This window comes from Geotrypetes seraphini, chromosome 5 (assembly GCF_902459505.1).
Source record: "Geotrypetes seraphini chromosome 5, aGeoSer1.1, whole genome shotgun sequence".
NCBI lineage: Eukaryota > Metazoa > Chordata > Amphibia > Gymnophiona > Dermophiidae > Geotrypetes > Geotrypetes seraphini.
This window is the reverse complement of record NC_047088.1, coordinates 264581348-264603391: the sequence shown is the minus strand read 5'-3', so window position 1 is coordinate 264603391 and position 22044 is coordinate 264581348. Positions and strand designations below refer to the sequence as shown.

The window sequence follows — 22044 nt, the reverse complement described above, 5'->3', positions numbered from 1 at the left end:
GAGGGGTATATTTTATGTGATAAATGAATTATTTGTAATCACAATTTTTCATGTATTATTTGAAGTTTTTATGTACAATTAAAATATTGTAAGAATGAAAAATTTATAAATAAAATATTAAAAAAAAAAAATAGAGGTGGTTGTGTTAAATAAGTTTTATGTATTTTTTTAAGAGTAGAGCTTTTGGAGTTTTTTTTAAGGTTTTGTAATCTGTGATCAAAGATAGCAGATTGGTGAGTTGTCTGTCTAGTTTTGCTGCTCTGGTGGCCATTAGGTTGTGGCAGCAGGTTCAGGACAAATGTCAGGAAGTTCTTTTTTACACAGCGAGTGCTGGGAATTTGGAATGCTCTCCCGGAGTATGTTGTGACAGAGATGACTGTTCTGGGATTCAAGCGCAAGTTGGATGCACACCTTCTTGCAAATCATATTGAGGGCTACGGTATATCTGGGTCTCCAATCAGGAGTACCTAAATGGGCCGCCGCTTGTGCGGATCACCGGACTGGATGGACCTCGGTCTGATCCGGTGAAGGCTTTTCTTATGTTCTTATATATTTTTCTTCGTTTCACATTTTTGGTTGACGGGTGTATGAATCGTGAGTGGGTTCTCCTGTGTCTGGTTGAGGTGGATTGAGTTAGTCGGTTGTTCCAGTAGGTTGGACTGTCTCTGTTTATAGCTTTGAATAGTAGGCAATAGCATTTGAAGTGTACTCTTGCTTGTATTGGGAGCCAGTGAGTTGTGGTATGCCTATGTGATGTGGTTGTATTTTTTCAGTGAATAGATGAGTCTTAGGGCATTATTTTGTATGTTTGTAGTTGCTTTATCATGGTCGCTAGGCAGGGGAGGTATAGTATGTTGCAGTAGTCTATTAGTCCAAGGATGAGAGATTGTACCAAAAGTTGGAATTGTTTCCTGTCGTAGAATTTTCGAATTTGTCTTAGGTTTCTCATAGTTGCGAATGATTTTATTATTTTGTTGATTTGTGTCTCTGTCAATCAGTACTCCAAGAAGTTTTAGCGTGGGTTGAAAGGGGTATGAGATCTAGTTTATTACTAGGTTTGTTAAGGTTGGGGTTTTGCTGTTTTCTAGGAGGATTAAGTTTAAATTTTTTATTCATTTTCATATATCCACAAGTGTAACATAGAAATTTAAAACTATTTAGAGCTTTTTGGACCCCTGTTCGCTTACAAAAATTAGATAGCTCTAGGTCTAATAGATGTTGGCACTGTCATCTTGAGGCTGTCATCTTTTAAAATTTCTATGTTACACTTGTTGATATATGAAAATGAATAAAAAATTTAAAAAACAGAAATTTAAAACGATCTCATAAAACATACACTTGAATTCCTTTCATGTACCACTGTAAATACAATATATTATTCTGTATTTATGAACAATAATAACTGAAATATATGTATTACCTAATATGTATAATAATTGTTATTAAAATTTAAACCCCTCTTCTCTCCCCTCCAAATACACATAACAATTATAATAAAAATAATGACAAATATTTTATGAGATAAATTAAATAAAATGGAACCCACCCCCCTCCCTTCTTAATAAGATTTTTAATATGGGAAAATGATTTCATTCATTACAGAAATCTACTAATGGTCCCCAGATTTTCTGAAACTTGCCAAAATAACCTCTCTGTGTTGCTAATGCACGCTCCATTTTATATATATGACATACGGAATTCCACCAGAAGTTATAGTTTAACCTGTCATAATTTTTCCAGTTATATGTAATTTGCGTATATGTATGGGGTGGGGAGAGAGGAATAGGGAGGGAGTTAGGTTTTGAGGGCTTGGGTAAGGGATGGAGCTTTTTGATATATTTTATTTATGGGGAAATGGATTTCTTACAATATATTCAGGGTTGGATTTTTGTGAATACAAGTTATGATAGTGACTAATGGATCTTAAGATAATGTCTCTGAATGTTAATGGTCTTAATCATCCGATAAAAAGGAAGAAACCATTGTTATTCTTGAAAAGACAGAATGCGGACATTTGCTACATACAAGAGACTCATCTGTCAACTAATGAGTCTAAAAAACTGAAAGGTGATTGGGTCAAACATTGCTTTTTTTCTTCTAGGAGGATGAAGTTTGTTTTGTCAGAGTTAAGTTTTAGTTTGTGTTCTGTCATCCATGCTGCTACTGTTTCGAGTGTTCTGTGTATTGTGCCTGTCATCGTGGGTTCTGGGTGGTTGAAGGGGAGGAGAATGGTGATGTCATCTGCATAGCTGTATGAGGTTATGCCATGTTTGTCTAGGCAGGAAGCTGTGTATAGGTTGAATAGTGTGGGAGACAGAGGTGATCCCTGGGGAACTCCACAGGGGTTGGATCATGATTCTTTTTTTTTTTTTTTAAATTCTTTATTCATTTTATCTCTTACAACAAGTGTATAATTAATTGACATATTGAAATGTATACATCACTTGAATTTCTTATCATTTTAACCTTAATACATAATACATAATACCTATTCTGGTTGGCCTTGGCACCTTAGGCCCCACCTGTGGGCGGGGTTTCAGATGCCTGGGCCAATCTGGCCCCATTGTGCAGCTGGCTGGTCTGCCGGACGGGCGGATTTGGCACCCGTCCGTCTGGCCAACATTTTACAGGTTTGGGGGGTGGGATTGGGGGTGGGGGGGTCGTGGGGAAGGCAGGGGGGTCACGGGTCAGCGGGGGGCGGCGATCGGGGATTCGGGGGGGGCGGTCGTTGGGGGGGGTTGTGTCGAGGGCAGGAGGGCCTGGGATCCCTCCTGCTCTTATTGTAGTGAGGGGTGGGGGGCAGGGGGTCCGCCAGGGCAGGAAGGGTTGGGCTCCCTCCTGCCCGATCATGTAGGGGGTGGGGGGTGAGAGGCCAGGAGAGCTTGGGCTCCCTCTTGACCCGAATGTAATCGGGGGGGGGGGGGGTCGGTGCCGCGAGGCAAGAAGGCTTGGGCTCCCTCTTGCCCCGATGTTGTGTGTGTGGGGAGGTGATGTATTTCAGCAGGAGAGATGCCTCATCTCCCTTACCGCGATGCCATCACTCCTCTACCCGAACTGCCGCGACCCGTGGCAGGAGAGATAGGGTATCTCTCCTGCCGCGGGTCGCAGCAGTTCGGGTAGAGGAGTGATGGCATGTAAATTTTAAAAAAAAGTAACATGTAAATTTAACATGTAAATTTTAAAAAAAAGTGTGCATTATTCATGAAATGACCCTCGTATATAGATAAATCATCCCATCCTAAGCATTTCTCTTTCTCTTTGCAGCGGTGGATCTCACTAAAATTCCCGTAAAGACCTTGCTATGCCGTGTAGTAGCTCAAGGTGTGTTCCCTATGCTGTCCATCACAGATGCTTGCTCTGCTGGTAGTGCCAAAGGCATTGGAAAAGGACATCTCTGGAGGCTTATGTCCTTGGATTCTCTGAACTTATACTTTGAGCGTGATCCCACCCCTGCAGAGATGATCTATCGGGTTCCCACACGACATAGGTAAGGAGGAATCATTGCTAGCAGGAAAGATACAGTTGGTCATCCCACAGAGAATCCTACGGGGAAGAGAGAAGAGGTAGTAAACCAGTTTGAACCTGAGCCAAACTTCACATTTACCTGGGAAATGGCTTTGAATATTTCTGTCTATGCAACCAGCTAAGGAACAATAGTTGTTTTTACATTTGCTGAAATTTATAGTTTAAAAGTACCTATGGTAAGGCACAGGCAGATATCAGTGACCAGTGTTTTTGCATATTTTTCTATCTTTTATATCAGGGAACCAAGGACACCCCTACCCCCAGCAAACATTACATCATCACAAACTCCAGTCTCTCACCCTTATGGTTTGGATGATAAGAACATAAGAATTGCCGCTGCTAGGTCAGACCAGTGGTCCATCGTGCCCATCAGTTCGCTGACATGGTGGTCCTCTGGTCAAAGACCAGCGCCCTAACTGAGACTAGCCCTACCTGTGTACGTTCTGGTTCAGCAGGAACTTGTCTAACTTTGTCTTGAATCCCTGGAGGGTGTTCTCCCCTATGACAGACTCCGGAAGAGTATTCCAGTTTTCTACCACTCTCTGGGTGAAGAAGAACTTCCTTATGTTCGTATGGAATCGATCCCCTTTTAATTTTAGAGAGTGCCCTCTCGTTCTCTCTACCTTGGAGAGGGTGAACAACCTGTCTTTATCTACTACTGACAGCAAAATAATTTTTTTTTCTCTGATTCAATATCTTAAATTATTCTGGCTTTAGATAGAAGGTTTTCTTGTAAATGGAGCTTTCCTATTTGCCTCTATCCATCCCTCAGAAAAACTGCTATTGGTAGTTTGTGAATTTTGTGTCTGCCATTTTTATTTTGAAGACAATCTCAGGCAAGGGAGTCCTGACAGGTGGACTCAGATATTTGGGGAGGCTAAAATGGAGTGAGATATGGTGGGATGGGACTTGTATATAAAACCCTCTGATCAGATCTAGGGAGGTCTCTGTCACGCCCTGCTAACGCTTCTGCGTAGTGTGCGCCAACCCAGGCTTATTCACAGGGCAATAAATGAAATCCAGCAGCGAAGGATCCCCTCACTGTGTCACTCTGCTGCACTTGTACCCCACCCCCATACCTTTTTTATTGATGGTAGGTAATATGCACACTGAATACACTTCAGGGAATTAGGTACCCAAAAAAGCAAAACAATGTTCCAAACTAATACAACATAACATTTTCCTTTATAGAACAGTAGCGTAACTGGGCATATACATGTGTATACGATTAGGCAAAAACACTTGCGGAAGCCAGAGAGCTGGTATAAATACTAGGAATGTGCATGTACATTTTAGCATACTTTAAGAACCCCCAACTATTACTAAATTGTGGTAAAAAGTGGCCTTAGCACATCCAGTGCAATAGGTGAGACATTCTAAACACATGGGTATTGTCCCCATGGCCACGTGTCATCTGCAGAAGGAATCCACTCCGGATTTTTTCTTTGTGCCTCTGCTGTACTTCACTCCTCCTTAGCTCCACCTACAGTTTTTCCCTTCTGCATGCATGCCAGCAGGAGTGTGTTTGTTCTGCTCTTCTCATTTTATTATTTTATTCGGTATGCTTTTCAGGGTTTCTGGTGCTTGGAGCAATTTATTCAGCTTTGCCTGCATTGAGATCACACAGACTTCAGTCTGCAACTGACAGTTCAATCCCTAGTGGTACCTGTCAGCCAGCCTGCATTTGCTTCACAGGAGTTCGGAGCCGTTCCCGTCTTTCTCCTTCTACCAAACAAAGGTTCGAGAGCAGGCTGTTTGGCATCTTTTGTAGAATCGGCAGTGTTTTGCAAGTTGCCGGCTGTGTTTTCTCACCTTCGCCCATCCCTGAGCAGGCCCATCGGTCCCCAGGGGTGGAGGAATAGTCAGGCATAAGGTCTAACTGGCAACCCAAAGATCAGCATTGCAGTCATTCCCAGCATGAGGCAGTGATTTTCTAGCCCGGTGGGGTGGTCTTCTTTATTTTGGAGGCTTGGCGTAGCTGCTAGTTCCATGCGCCTGGCCGTGGACTCTCCATAGCCTAAGAAATGCAAAGTTAAGTCATCAAAGGGTGACTCTATGCCCCTGGAGCCAAAGGCTTTCTCTGAATTTATGAAACAATGGTGGAATGACTTTCAAAGCTGGCGTTCCTCCCCTGCGCAGTCTCGCTCCGCTTCAGATGCATTTCTCAGTGGCGTAGCTTCTATGGACACATCTTCATCTGTCAGTCACTGTTCTTGGGCTGCCTGATCCTGATCTGGGGGATCCTGATGATGATGATGACCAGATTGCTGACCCATTATTTACAGCTGCAGTGCTTCCCGGGACAGGAGTCCAGGGACTGTGTCCTGGATCTCCAGATTAGAGAGTTGTGCGGGGACAGAAATCCCATCCGTCCCCACCTGTCCCAGCCAAAGTCCCACCCATCCCTGTGAGGAATCCCACCCATCCCCACCCATCCCCGTGAGGAATCCCTCCATCCCCACCCGTCCCCGCGAGGAATCCCCTCTGTCCTCGCCTGTCCCTATAAACTTCAGAAATAGTTATTTCATTTAATTATGCTACTGAATTAAAGGCTCTGGTAGAAACCCATTTACAAATAAGCAAAAAGACTTTATTAATTTGGAAATATTAATTGGGAAGAATACATACTTTTATCAACACAATTAATATACTACTTTATCCTGAAGCAAAAGAAAAAAAAGAAATAGAATTCTTTTCCTACATTTGTTGCCTGGTTTCTGCTTTCCTCATGTTCTCATTCAGTTCCTTCCATCCACTGCCTCTCTTCTCTCTGCGTCTTCCATTTGCTCTGTTACTGTGCCTCTCCCTTTCTCCCCCCTTCCAAATTGGTCTGGCATCCATCTTCTTCCCTCCGCTCCCCCCATAGTCTGGCATCTCTGTCTTCTTCCCTGCCAGCGTCTTCTCCCCACTCTCTCTTCCACATTTGCTTTCTGCGTCCTTCTCCCCCCATCTTCCCCATGTCCTGTCAGCGTCCTTCTCCCCCCTTTGTCTTCCACATGTGCTTTCAGTGTCCTTCTCCCCCCTCTGTCTTCCCCATGCCCTTTCAGCGTCCTTCTCCCCCTCTGTCTTCCCCATGTCCTTTCAGCATCCTTCTCCCCCCGTCTTCCCTATGTCCTTTCAGCATCCTTCTCCACCCCTTTGTCTTCCCCATGTGCTTTCAGCGTCCTTCTCCACCCCTTTGTCTTCCCCATGTGCTTTCAGTGTCCTTTTCACCCCTCTGTCTTCCCCATGTGCTTTCAGCGTCCTTCTCCCCCCTCTGTCTTCCCCATGTCCTTTCAGCGTCCTGTTCCCCTCCCCTGTCTTCCCCATGTCCTTTCAGCGTCCTTCTCCCCCCCATCTTCCCCATGTCCTTTCAGCGTCCTTCTCCCCCCTCTGCCTTCCCCATGTGCTTTCAGTGTCCTTCTCCCCCCTCTGTCTTCCCCATGTCCTTTCAGCGTCCTTCTCCACGCCTTTGTCTTCCCCAGTGCTTTCAGCGTCCTTCTCCCCCCTCAGTTTTACCCATTTCCCTTAAGCGTCTTTTCCTCTCCACTCCACCTTTCCTCCCTTTCTCTCTCCCTGCCCCCTTACCTTCGTGGTGCTTCCCCGCCCGACCAACAACAGAACAGGCCCAGTCCGACAAACCTCCCAGTGCGCTAACTTTATGGTTCAAAAACGAAGCTGTGGATTGGAGATCGGCTCCCAGATCTGTGTCTCCTTGGTAGTTAATGCACCATTGCATATTAAATGCTTTGGCTTGAAAACTTGGATTAGACAAAAATAAACAGCGTTGCTCAAAGGCAAAAGAAGTATCCTGATGTATTGCACAATCCTCAATTCTGTCTTTCGGATTTACAGCTGAAAATTCCAGAGTAAAAAAAAAAAAAAGAAAAGAAAACGAGATGACAGGATGAAATATGGTATGAAAAACAGAGAGTGAAGGAAAAGAATGCTTTTGCTACAAAGTCATGATTGTAATGCTATGAAGGTGTATATGGAATATATGGAATTTGCTGAAAAGAGTCTGTATTGTGGATTATAATTTGTATTAATATTTAATCATGCCATTTTGTAGATAAACAAAGAAATACAAGGGCACCTTACCTTCTTTTTGATTAAAAGTCCATAAAAATTCCCCCCCGTCATTTGAGATTTCATAGCCATGAGAAGGGATGCAAAGTCCAACTTTTGTTATGGAAGAGACAGTGGAAGGGATCATTGCGAGGCTCATCTTCTCCCTACCTGCCCTGCTGCAGCACACAGCCAACACAGTTGACATCGGGAAGACTTCCGTTCGGCTGTGTGCTGCGGCAGGGCAGGTAGGGAGAAGACGAGCCTCACAGCTGAGTACATCCAGCCCCGCAGGAACCCCGTGACTCTCGGAGGCGTCCCTACGGGATCCCCGCGACCTTAGGGGGCATCCCCACAGGATCCCCGTGACCCTAGGGGGCATCCCCATGAGATCCCCGTGACCCGAAGGGGGAACCCGCGGGTCCTGCGGGATTCCCATCGTCCCCGTTCCGTGTAGCTCTCTACTCCAGATCCCTCTGGGGTTTTAGAACCTGGGGATGATCCCATGATTCTGCATTTATTTAAGTCTGTGGCTTTATCAGATCTTATTTCAAAGTCTTTACAGGAATTGAATCTGGTCACTCAGCCGGCTCCATCCACTTTTTCTTCCTGGCTTTGTGGTGTGTGTTTACAGTCTGTTACCTTCCCCTGGCACACTGATATGAGAGTTCTTATCTCAGAGTAGTATGACTCTCCAGAAGATGCTCTTAAGATAGCAAGAGCCATATCTCGCTTTTATCCTCTGGCACAAGAGTGCCAACAGCTTCTGGGTCAGCTTAGGGTGGATTCTTTGGTTGCGCAGGTGACTAAGCATACCTCTCTACCCAGTGAAGGTGATGTGGTGCTTAAAGATATGCAGGATCACTGTGTGGATGTGGTCCTCTGGAGACCTTATGATGCAACTGCTTTAGGCATAAGCGCTGCTTCGGTGGCATCCTTTTTCACATGCTCCTGTCTCTCTTGACTGTGCACATTGGATCCTCCCCCTAAAATTCTTTTGGCTGGGTCAGATTACATTGCTGATGCATTGTATGACCTCTAGTGCAGCCATGGTCTCCAGGGATTCTCCTGTATGTCTTTCCTCCCTGGCCCATAATAGGCCGGGTCATTCGACATATCGTGGTCCATCAGGGCCACGTCATTCTGGTGGCTCCAGATTGGCCTCGCAGATCATGGTATGCAGATCTGATGCATCTTCGCAAGGGTCACAGCCTTTGGCTGAGTGCCCATCCAGATCTGCTTACACAGGGTTCGGTCTGCATGGAGATCCCGAGTTGCTTTGCTCTTATGCAACCTTAAAACACAAAGGCTATTCTGATGTGGTTATTGACACTCTTTTCAAGTCTAAGAAATCGTCCACAGTTTCTGCTTATCTTAAGGCGTAGAAGGCTTTCCAACATTGGTACGCTCAGTACCAGGTGGACCCTTATTATACTCTGATCTCGGTGATTCTTGCCTTCCTGCAAGCTGGACTTGATAAAGGACTCAGTGTAACATCTCTTATGGTCCAAGTAGCTGGGCTCTCTTGTTTTAAAGCCTGGGATCATTGTTCCTCTTTGGCGTTTCATCCTGTTGTCGCTAGATTTCTGAAGGGGGCTCTTTGCATCAGACTACCAGTTAAGCTGCCATTCCCTTCCTGGGACATCAACCTGGTGCTGTCTAGCCTCACCAAGAATCCCTTTGAGCCACTTCAAGATGTTTCTCTCTTGGACTTGACGCTCAAGACCATGTTTCTGATCCCCATTACCACAGTGTGATGTGTCTCAGAACTCCAGGCTCTTTCTTGTAAGGACCTGTTCCTCTGCATCTCGGAGACTGGTGTTTCCCTGTGTATGGTTCCTGCCTTCCTGCCGAAGGTGATTTCAGTTTTCCATGTTAAGTGTATTTGCCTGTTTTCAGCCTACTGGTTCCAGGACACAAGATTACCTTTTGAAGAAACTTGATGTGTGCTTCTTTGCACAACTGAACTTTGCCACCTATCCCATGACGCTTTAATTTTCTGAGCGGTTCCTGAGAAAATTAAAGAATCATGGGAAAGGTGGCAAAATTCAGTTGTGGATTAGGAATTGGTTATCGGATAGAAAACAGAGTGTTGGGTTAAATGGTCATTTTTCTCAATGGAGGAGAGTAAACAATGGAGTGCCACAGGGGTCTGTACTGGAACTGGTGTTATTTAACTTATTTATAATGATCTAGAAATTGGAACGACGAGTGAGGTGATTAAATTTGCAGATGATACTAAACTGTTCAAAGTTGTTGAAACGCATGTAGATTGTGAAAAATTGCAGGCAGACCTTAGGAAATTGGAAGATGAAATTTAATGTGGACAAATGCAAAGTGATGCACATTGGGAAGAATAATCCAAATCACAGTTATCGGATGCTAGGGACCACCTTGAGGGTTAGCGCCCAAGAAAAGGATCTCGGTGTCATTGTAGACAATATGATGAAACCTTCCGCCCAATGAGCAGTGGCAGCCAAAAAAGCAAACGAGATGCTAGGAAATATTAAAAAGGGATGGTTAACAAGACTAAGAATGTTATAATGCCTCTATCACTCCATGGTGCGACCTCACCTGGAATATTGCATTCAGTTCTGGTCACCTTATCCAAAGAAAGATATAGCGGCACTAGAAAAGGTTCAAAGAAGAGCGATGGGTTAGATGGGACTGGGTGAAACATTAACCACATGGGTTAGGGACTGGCTTAGAGGTAGACTTCAGAGGGTAGTGGTAAACAGTACCCTCTCCGATACGATGGAGGTGATCAGCGGAGTGCCGCAGGACTCGGTCTTGGGCCCGATCCTATTTAACATCTTCATAAGAGACTTGGCTGAGGGGCTTCGAGGTAAAATTACATTATTCACCGATGACACCAAACTATGCAACATAGTAGGCAACTGCACAACAGATGAAACACAGTGTCCAAAAAAAGCTCAATGCCCGACATTATGACGCAGGACCTACTCCTGCAGGAGCATTGGTCTAAGACTTGGCAACTAAGTTTCAATGCCAAAAAATGCAAGGTCATGCACCTTGGCGGCAAAAATCCATGCAGGACTTACACCCTAAATGGTGAGACCTTAGCTAGGACTGCAGCAGAACGTGACTTGGAGGTGATCATTAGCGAAGACATGAAGACTGCCAATCAAGTGGAGAAAGCTTCATCTAGCGCTAGACAAATCATGGGCTGTATCCGTAGAAGTTTCGTCAGCCGTAAGCCTGAGGTCATAATGCCGTTGTACAGATCCATGGTGAGACTCTATCTGGAATACTGTGTACAATTCTGGAGGCCCCATTATCAAAAAGATGTGTGGAGAGTTGAGTCGGTTCAGCGAATGGCCACCAGGATGGTCTCAGGTCTCAAGGATCTCCCGTATGAGGAACGACTGGGTAAGTTGCAGCTGTACTCACTCGAGGAACGCAGAGAGAGGGGAGACATGATGGAAACATAAGAACATAAGAAGTTGCCCCCGCTGAGTCAGACCAGAGGTCCATCTTGCTCAGCGGTCCGCTCCCGCGGTGGCCCATCAGGCCTTGTGCCTGAACAGTGATCCTTGATTAATTTTATAATTATACCTCTAATCCCATCCCTATAATCTACCTCTACTCTTATCTGTCATCTTTAAAATTCAGCCTCCAGACCATCGTCACCTGGCCGCCTGGCATAGGAAAGCCTAGTCGTCCAGCACAGAGGCAGCTTAAGTCATCTTGGGGGTGGGTTAGGGATCCATAGAGAGGAGGACCCATGACCATAAGCCCCTGTAATCACTGCTTTGATATATAAACACCCCTATGCACCCCAAAAACCCTTTTATACAGGCATATAAGTGGCTCCTGCAGCCATAAGGGCTATTGGGGTTGTAGATAAGTGGGTCTAGGGGATTCTGGAGGTGGTTTGGGGGCTCACCGTGACCTATAAGGGAGCTGTAGGGAGGAGAAGACATGGCACCCTTTTTGTGACGTTCTCAGCAGTGCCCTGAAAGGTACCCCACAATTTAGGTGGCATGTCTGGGTGTGCAGTCCATCACTTTGCAGACCCCTCACAAGTCCAACAGAGCTTGTTCTAGGCGCTTTTGACTTGGACGAAAAGTTGGACGGAAATGTGGCATAAAGATGTGCGGAGAATTGAGTCGGTTCAGCGAATGGCCACCAGGATTGTCTCAGGTCTCAAGGATCTCCTGTATGAGGAACGACTGGGTAAGTTGCAGCTGTACTCACTCGAGGAACGCAGAGAGAGGGGAGACATGATCGAGACGTTCAAATATGTCACGGGCCCTATCGAGGTGGAAGAGGATCTCTTTTTCCTTAAAGGACCCACGGCAACAAGAGGGCATCCGTTAAAAATCAGGGGTGGGAAATTTCATGGCGACACCAGAAAATATTTTTTCATCGAAAGGGTGGTTGATCGCTGGAATAATCTTCCACAACAGGTAATTGAGGCAAGCAGCATGGGATTGGCATGTGGGATCTCTTCATGGAGGTAGTTAGGGGGTGGACCATTAGTGTGGGCAGACTAGATGGGCCGTGGCCCTTTTCTGCCGTCATGTTCTATGTTTCTATGACCAAGATGATAAAGGGGATGGAACTCCTCTCATATGAGGAAAGACTAAAAAGATTGGGCTCTTCAGTTTGGAAAAGAGACAACTAAAGTGAGATATGATTGAAGTCTACAAAATCTTGAGTGGAGTAGAATGGGTACAAGTGGATTGATTTTTTACTCCGTCAAAATTTATTTTAAAAATTTCTACACCGTTTTATATCAAAACAGTTTACAAAATGGTTACATACATAAAATGTTAAAACAAATCAGGGGACTAAGAGACACTCAATGAAGTTATAGGGAAATACTTTTAAAACCATTAGGAAGAAATATTTTTTCACTCAGAGAATAGTTAAGCTCTGGAACGCATTCCCAGAGGTTGTGGTAAGAGCGGATAGTGTAGTTGGTTTTAAGAAGGGTTTGGACAATTTCCTGGACTAAAAGTCCATAGTCTGTTATTGAGAAAGACATGGAGTAAGCCACCACTTGCCCTCGATCAGTAGCATGGAATGTTGATACTCTTTGGGTTTTGGCCAGGCACTAGTAACCTGGATTGGCCACTGTGAGAACGGGCTACCTGGCTTGATGAACCATTGATCTGACCCACTAAGGCTATTTTTATTTTTTTATGTTATGAATTTCGTCTCTCTGACCATCTCTTTGTGCTGACTCATTCTGTTAAGCGGGGAGCTCACGCTTCCAAAGCCACGATTTCCAGATGGATCTGTAGGGCCATTTCGTCTGCCTATATTTTTTTCTGGGAAACAGTCTCCCATTTCCGTCAAGGCACATTTTACCAAGTATGTGGCTTCTTCATGGGCTAAAGCTAGAGCTATGTTCCCTAAGCAGATCTGCAGGGTGTCAATGTGGTCCTCTCTACACACGTTTGCCAAGTTTTACAGAGTGGATGTAGTGGTGCAACAGGACTCAGCCTGCCCTAGCTTTTTGGGGACTACTTTTGTCCATCCTATCTGTCTAGAATGTCTCACCTATTACACTGGAAAAAGAGATTATGTAAATACCCTGGTAAGCTCTTTTCCTGTAGTTAGGTGAGACATTCTAGACTCCCGCCCTGTCCTTCCTGCGCCTGCCTTCTGTCTCAGACTGTTTATGTGTTTCCAAGTTGTTTCTTGAATACCTGTCAACCCTTGGGAGCTGGGAAGAATTCTGTATATTGTCACAATCCTAGCCCTAAAGCTCGGCTTGTGCCAGGCATGGCTGTGGCTAAACCTAGCCCAGCCATTCAAAGAGCTAATCATGGGGATAGGGTTGTGACTAAGGACAAGGAAAAACCTGTATTTCCCTTTAATCCTCATGTGGCTGATGACTGGGGAGGAGAACACCAGGAAGAAAGCAGCCTGGAACAGCCATTGAGACATTCTACTCCCCCTGCTAGCTCCCAGCTGCAGGAGATAATTAAAGGTACTAGGAAAGCTAGGCAGAAGGTGCAGGCTGCCCCTCCCCCTCAGAGAACAGGGCGTGTCCGCCTCAACGCTTTAGAGGCTGCTCTGAGGAGGAGACAGTCAGTTTACCCTGGGCTAGCCCAGGAAGGGGACCTACAGGACTGCTCTCCTGAGTCTCAGTCTTATTCAGACATTGAGATGGTGGATACAGCCATTGACCCTGTTGCCAACCAGCCAGCACTGTCAGAACCGATGGACTGCCTTGAGACTGCCAGCATGCCTGAAGATTTGCCTATGGAGGAAAGCTAAGTGGCAGGGCTGTGTAGTTTGGTTGAATGCCTAGGATAGTTTCCTTTGATGCTTTGGTCTCGGATGATGTTTTCCCTGAGGAAAGAATGAGATTAGTGCTGCACTGCTGTGTTGATGCAAAAAAAAAAAACAACGTTTTTTTTTTAACTTAAATGCTCTGGATTATTTAAGTTTATATTTTGAGTTCTGAGATATTGGGGGTGTGTGTGGGAGTAGTGCATATTGGGGAGAATCCACTTTCCATTCTGGTTGGGATTGTGGGGCCATTAGTGGCATTCTGTTAAACAGAAATAAAGTTGTGGATTCAGCTACTCCCCTCCCCCCCCAACTCCTATTAAGTTGGTTGGGGCCAAGCCTGCCTTTGGCTGGGCTTGGACACCACACTATATGAAAGCTATAGAGTCAGTACAATATTGAGCAACTGCCTGTTTTCAAGGGCAGCAGCATTCAAGACTGTTGGCTTTCATTGACTTTGATAACCTGCATGAAGGTGAGAGCTGTCACAGATCAGTGTCCAGCTCTAGTTTTTCTTTTATTTACCTGTTTTCTTATGGCTTGGCAAAAGATTGACTTGAAGTCTACTCCAAGCTTATCTCCACAATAAAAGGGGTCTTGAATGAACTTTGAATTGACTTGTTTTTGAATGTTTGTCCTTATATATATTGGACGATGACCAGCAGGACTTCCATCTTTTATGGGAAGCACGTCGGAGTTGCGCTATCGTGAGCATTGACCGGAGCCAAATCCATACATGAACCTCGGCAGCGCCACAATATATGTTACTTTTTTCTGCAGGATTAGTTTCTGAGCTCCTTTGAGACCTTTGTTGGCTGTTTGCTGTTGATGTTCTAATGTTACTTCTTGAGCAGAATGGTTGTTGCTGAACTTGATTGCCATAGGTGTCTCTACTTCACTTTATTTGGTGGCTCTTAGTTCTTGGGTATTAACTGTAGGTGGAGCTAAGTAGCCCAGTGAAGTACAGCAGAGGCACAAAGAAAAAATCCAGGGTGGATTCCTTCCGCAGATAGTACACGGCCATGGGGACAATACCCATCTGACTAGAATGCTCCTATTGCACTGGAAAAGAGATTACCAGGGTAAGTACAAAATCTCTTTTTCGACTGCAGCCAGTAAGGGCTTGTGTATTAACCAATTAGTGTGTGGTATTGTAGATGCAGTAACTAGTTAGCATGAGAATGCCTGCTCTCTGTCCCTGACACAGCCCCTCCAAAAATTATTGTCTGTGCAATTACCATGTGGACATTCCAAAACTAATGTGATGCTATGTTATGGCATTTATGTTGCATTAAGCACATGTTAGCACCTAAAGCAGCTTAGTAGGAGGTATGTGTTACCCCAGCAAGATCTTTGTTTGATCCATGTAATGCTAATATTATGTGTTCCTTGGCTGTGCAGATTGCTCCTTTTGCCACAAATGTTGTTAACAAGTTATCCTGAGGAATGCACAACAATCCACTGTTAATACAATTTTGAAAAAGAAGGGTTTAGATTTAGATCAGATGTCCAGCTATCGACCAGTCTCTGTAGTGCCTTTCTTTGGGAAGGTAGTAGAGAAATTGGTCTTGCAACAACTTGACAATTTTGTCCAGTTGGTATGCTTTTAGTTTCTATGCAATTTGGATTTAGAAAGGCTCATAGTGTGGAATTATTGCTGACCTCAGTTATCGATACCTTAAGAGAGGGACATGATCAACATGTTTCATATTGTGTTATTTCCTTAAATGTTTCTGGTGCCTTTGACACTGTCAATTCAGACCTACTAATGTTAAAACTCTCAAATCTTGGTTTTGTGGTGAGGTGTTCTCATGGTTTTCTTCCTATCTACAGGGATGTTCATTTAGCGTTTGGCAGGGCTAATCGGTGTCTGCAAGGAAGATAGTGAAGCAAGGGGTGCCCCAAGGTTCTGCACTATCTGCATTATTTTTTAAAATCTATATGGCTACTTTGGATAAAAGATTTCAGTCGTTGGGTGTGCATTATAGACTGTACGCAGACGACAATCTGTTCTTTTTTCCTACGAAGAAAGATTTCAAGAAGTTGAGCTGTACTTGAATAGATATATGAGTGAAGTAATTGCCTGGATGGAAGAGCAAGGATTATAGTTAAATGTTGGAAAGACTGAGATCATGGTTGTGGGGAATGGAGGTGGTGCGAATCTTCCTGAGAAGTTCTCGGTTATGGGAACACAGTTGATGGTGAGGAGAGAGATGATAATCCTGGGTGTTAGTTTGGATTCAGAATTTTCACTGGTGAAACAGATTCTAAGAGTAGTTCAGGGAGCTTATGCCCAGCTCCATATCCTATATACGATTGAAATTGATGCTTTCACCAGGTAACTTTCGTTCTGTGGTCCAAGCTTTGCCGTTCATTAGATTTGATTATTGTAACATGCTTTACCTTGGATTGATAAAAATGAAGTGTAAATCTTTGTAGCTATTAATAAACTCTGCAGGAAGATTGATTACAGGCACACCTAAGATAGAACATTGGCTTCTGGTACAACAGCGAATATACTACAAGGTGCTTTCGATTGTTATATTCATCTGTGCCGTTAGGCTTTCAAAATCTTTGTGAAATATATCAACCAGCGAGAAAATTGAGATCTGAAGGAGGGATGTGATTGATTAGCATGAAGGAAGATGGAATTCATTACGTTAGATCAAAGATGGCTATGTTTTCCATAGCTGGAAAAAAATTGTGGAATTCTTTCCATGGAGTTTGGCGATTATGTAAGAATCATAGGACTTTTAAGAAACTTTTAAAAACACAACTTTTTGTAATATATAATGGGAGATTCCTCCCAGTTTGGTCTGCTCATTGTTTCAATGATAGAGAGAGGCTGAGAAGGGAGGTTCTAAATGTGAGATAGTACTTTACCAGTAGGTCACTATGAAATATAAATATTCCTGTATCTCTGTAACTATCAAATATTCTATTGTTTGTTGTAATATTATGTTTGGTATGTAGACTGCTTAGATTTAAGCGGTCTATAAATTTTAAAAATAAATAAATAATACTGGGGCAGATCACACACACACACACATTTGCCTATCTATGTCTGCGTTCTACCCGCTGTATGCCACCTTCAGTGAATTTCTTCAAAAAAAGTAGAAAATAATTCCTAATAAACCACTATCGCTAATAAACTGGCAGAGGTACCCAAGCAATAGCATTTGCACTAATCGACATCACTTTTATATACCCTTGAAGAATCCCTCGTTCAAATGCCTTAATTTACAAGTGATAACCCCGTGGAAATGGAAGGCCTGTGTTTAACTTTCTCTCTCTCTTCTCTTCTTTCCATTCCACGACAAGTATTCGTAGATGTCCTTCTGTTTACACTTCGGCCATACTGGATTTTAACTTTGGGGCTGCCCCTGTGGAATCGGAGTCTTCCATAGTATCTCTTATGCTGGAGAACCGAGGTGTAGTGCCTGCTACTTGGTAAGTGCTCTCAGGACACACTGAACATTGCTCCTCTATTGTGACCGAGTCTCTAATCAAAAATGCCCTGAGATCTGCTATTCTGCACTAGTTAATGGAAAACCTAAAAACTAGTTTTGTTAACAGATTGTGTTAGTATATAGCTATATTGTCACCAGACTTCATGCACAATGCTGCAGAAATCTAGTGGCAAGCAGAGAAAATAATCCAGTCAACAAATGGCATCAGTAGGAGAACATAGGATAATTCTTAAATTACTTTAGATTGTTTAAAATAGGTAAAAAAGTGTAACTTGAAATCGTATGTTATCCCAAGTCCACATTCTGTCAGTTTTTAAATAATCATTTATACCATGACCTCCTTCCCTTCCCTTAGTTAATTAATATCTATCTTTATTTTATTTCATTAAAGTCCAATAAATTGATGAAAATGCTTCTGATTTAATGTTGTGCAATAGCATAATTTATAAATTTGATTACGATAATTGATATTGCACAACATTAAATTAGAAGTATTTTCATCAATTTATTGGACTTTAATGAAATAAAATAAAGATAGATATTAATTAACTAAGGGAAGGAAAGGAGGTCATGGTATAAATGATTATTTAAAAACTGACAGAATGTGGACTTGGGATAACATACATTATGTGAGGTCCTATGCACTGAAATCTGTTTATATTATATGATATACCACCCTCCTAATTTATTACTTGAGGATTTAGCGTTCGACTATATGGTTTATAAAATAGTAGTTCAATTTGATTGTAAAAAAAAAATGAATTTCAAGGTATACTTTTTTACCTATTTAAAATAATTTAAAGTAATTTAAGAATTATCCTATAGCCCCATGTACTATAGCTATTTCAAGTTTGGGCAGGATTTTTTGGAAAGGATCCGTGTTTCTTGTTTATCAGTAGGAGAACATACAGCCCTGTGATGTGACTGGGTGTCCTGCTGCTCCATTAGTTTAGGGGTTCTGTGGGGACTAGATCCGCTCCAGTTCATTGAAGGACTTTTCTGCTGTATTTTATGTTCAGTGTCTTCCTCTTATGGTTTCTTTCCTTATTTTGTCTCTGAATTACTTTGGGGCCTATGTACAAAGTCACTAATGCGGATTAGAATCAAAGTATATAGCGCTGAATGATGAGGTAGTTATAATAGACATCTCAGAGGCCTGGTGGAAGAGGACAATCAATGGGACACTGTATTACCTGGGTACAAATTATATCTCAAGGATAGAGTACATCATATTGGAGGGGGGATTCGCTATATGCTAAAGAGGGAATTGAATCAAACAAAATAAACATTCTGCACGATATAGATAGCGGTATAGAATAGAAATTCAGCGTGTGAAGGGAAGGAATATACAGGTGGGGTTATTTGGCATATTTGGGACGGAATGAGCAATCGAAGAAAGATTTTCAGAGATTAGGAAAGCTGGTAAATTAGGCAACAGGTGATTTCAATTAGTACTTATAGTTAGGAGAAGGAGCGTTTTTATTCAAAACAAATATTTAAAAAATGATACATCTCAGTTCAGTTATAGGAACAAAATACCTCAAAGTTGAGAAAAAGACCTCAGATGGGTCAGAAAAAACTTCACTTACAAAAAACTTATATAGAACAGTCCAATACTCATACCGTCAAAGAGATGAAAAAAGATCAAAATGTTCACCATACCAAACAGTTCATTCAAAGTATAACTGCAGTGTTCAAGTTGGACTTAACTCTGTTCCAGCATTTACTACAATTAGAACGTTGTCTTCAAAACTTAGTCAAACCACTGCCATTCAATTCACACAAGCAGAAGTCATGTTGGGAACCATAAGTCCAAGCCCACACCCAACAGGGATTCCCCATTTCGCTAATAGCTGTGTCAGGGGTGTTCATAAGAACAGCCTTACTGGGTCAGACCAATGGTCCATTAAGCCCAGTAGCCCGCTCTCACGGTGGTCAATCCAGGATCCTAGTATCTGGCCAAAACCCAAGGAGTAGCAACATTCCATACAGAATATCAACGAATAGCAAGATTCCGGAAACCCAGAGAGTAACAAAGTTCTAGAATCCCCCGGCCAAGAGTCCTAGCTCTTGGGGCTACTTTTTTGGTTAAATTTCCAGCAAAATGTTATATTACCTATCAGAGTAAGAATTTTCTTTTCTTTGAGCCCAAACAGCTTTTAGATTTTATTGGACCAAAAGAAAGGTTGGAATCTTAGTCCAACGATAAATGACCTACCATCCGGCTGTAGCTTGGGTTACCTAGGCCGTTACTCTAGTAAGAGTTATATTTCTAATTGTGAAAATTTCCTTTCTTAATCTCTATAACTGTGGACTAAATATTAGTTAATGTTTTCATTACATCTGATTGTATAATTAGGTGATTTCTTTTTGCTTGTTTGATTGTTTCCGATCTTTTTCAAGTTATGTATGCTTGATTAAATTTAAAAGGTTATAAATACAAAAATAAAAAAGTTCTAGAATCCCAAAGAGTAGCAACATTCCATACAGAATCTCAAAGAATAGCAAGATTCCAGAATCCCAGAGAGTAACAAGGTTCTAGAATCCCAAAGAGTAGCATCATTCCATGCTACCAATCCAGGGCAAGCAGTGACTTCTCCCACTGCATATAACCAAACCTCAAGATAGCGCTTAGGTTTCAGAAACACAGAGCAAAGTGCCATAAGGTGGTAATAGGGACCAAAAGAGACTACGAGGAAAAAATAGCCAAGGAGGCAAAGAGCTTTAAGCTGTTCTTTCAATATATTAAGGGGAAACGACCCGCGAAGGAAGCGGTGGGACCGTTGGATAACCATGAAATAAAGGGAGTGCTAAACAAGGACAAAGCAATAGCTGACAAACTAAACACATTTTTTGCGTCTGTATTTACCGAAAAAGATCTACACAGCATACCGGAACCCATCAGGCTATATGCTAGAAACGAAGACGGAAAGCTGACAGGATTGATGATCAGTCTAGAGGAGGTGTGTAGGCAGATTGATAGGCTTAAGAGCGATAAATCCCCGGGACCAAATGGCATCCATCCGAGGGACATCAAGGAACTGAAAGGGACCATAGCTGAACTGCTTCAATTAATAGCCAATCTGTCGATCAAATCGGGAAAGATTCTGGAAGACTGGAAGGTGGTGAATGTTACGCCGATCTTCAAGAAAGGTTCGAGGGGAGATCCGGGAAACTACAGACCGGTGAGTCTGACCTCGGTACCGGGAAAGATGGTAGAGTCGCTGATAAAAGACCACATCATTAATCACCTTGACGGACACGGGCTGATGAGGACCAGTCAGCACGGTTTTAGGAAAAGCAGATCATGTTTGACGAACTTGCTGCACTTCTTTGAGGGAGTAAACAGACAGATAGACAAGGGTGACCCGGTCAACATTGTATATCTGGATTTTCAGAAGGCGTTTGACAAGGTTCTGCATGAACGACTACTTCGGAAAATTGCGAGCCATGGCATCGAGGTTGAAATACTCATGTGGATTAAAAACTGGCTGGAGCATAGGAAACAGAGAGTGGGGGTAAATGGGCAATACTCAAACTGGAAGAGCATCACCAGTGGGGTGCTGCAGGGCTCGGTGCTTGAACCCGTACTCTTCAACATTTTTATAAACGATCTGGACATTGGTATGACGAGTGAGGTGATTAAATTTGCAGACGATATCAAGTTATTCAGAGTGGTGAAGACACAGGGGGATTTTGAAGATCTGCAACGTAACATAATCAGGCTCGAGGAATGGGCATCAACATGGCAGATGAGGTTCAACATGGATAAGTGTAAAGTGATGCATGTAGGTAACAAAAATCTCATTCATGAATACAGGATGTCCGGGGCGGTACTTGGAGAGACCTCCCAGGAAAGAGACTTGGGAGTTATGATCGACAAGTCGATGAAGCCGTCCACGCAATATGCGGCGGCAGCGAAAAGGGCGAACAGAATGCTAGGAATGATAAAGAAGGGGATCATGAACAGACCGGAGAAGATTATCATGCCGCTGTACCGGGCCATGGTGCGCCTTCACCTGGAGTATTGCGTCCAGAACTGGTCGCCGTACATGAAGAAGGACACAGTACTACTCGAAAGGGTCCGGAGAAGAGTGACTAAGATGGTTAAGGGGCTGGAGGAGTTGCCATACAGCGAAATATTAGCCTTTTCTCCCTCGAACAGAGGAGATTGAGAGGGGACATGATTGAAAATTCAAGGTACTGAATGGAATAGACTTAGTAGCTAAGGACAGGTTGTTAACCCTCTCCAAGGTAGGGAGAACGAGAGGGCACTCTCTAAAATTGAAAGGGGATGGATTTTGTACGAACGTAAGGAAGTTCTTCTTCACCCAGAGAGTGGTAAAAATCTGGAACGCTCTTCCGGAGTCTGTCATAGAGGAAAACACCCTCCAGGGATTCAAGACAAAGTTAGACAAGTTCCTGCTGAACCGGAACATACGCAGGTAGGGCTAGTCTCAGGGTGCTGGTCTTTGAACAGAGGGCCGCCGCATGAGTGGACTGCTGGGCACGATGGACCACTGGTCTGACCCAGCAGCGGCAATTCTTATGCTTCTTGTTCTGCTTAAGCTCCACTTCTTTCTTCATAGTCCACCAATCAATGACTCTTCTTAGTAAAATGCCACCCATTCTATGCATGCATTTAATTCTTTCGGGTACACAATGTCAAGGTCATAAATCCATCGATGTTCTTGCTGTTGTAATAGCTAGCGAAAGTTGCCTCGCCTTACTGCCT

At 43.3% G+C, this 22044-nt stretch overlaps 1 protein-coding gene across 3 annotated transcripts in view; it reads left to right on the top strand.

Annotated features, from left to right (window-relative positions):
- The window catches only part of CFAP65 (cilia and flagella associated protein 65), a 351728-nt gene that overhangs the window by 224171 nt on the left and 105513 nt on the right, over nt 1-22044 (top strand). For all 3 annotated transcript variants that reach the window (XM_033945108.1, XM_033945107.1, XM_033945109.1), the window contains 2 exons: nt 3265-3487; nt 17161-17289. In XM_033945108.1, the coding sequence (XP_033800999.1) occupies nt 3265-3487; nt 17161-17289 (352 nt within the window). The remainder of the gene's footprint in view (nt 1-3264; nt 3488-17160; nt 17290-22044) is intronic.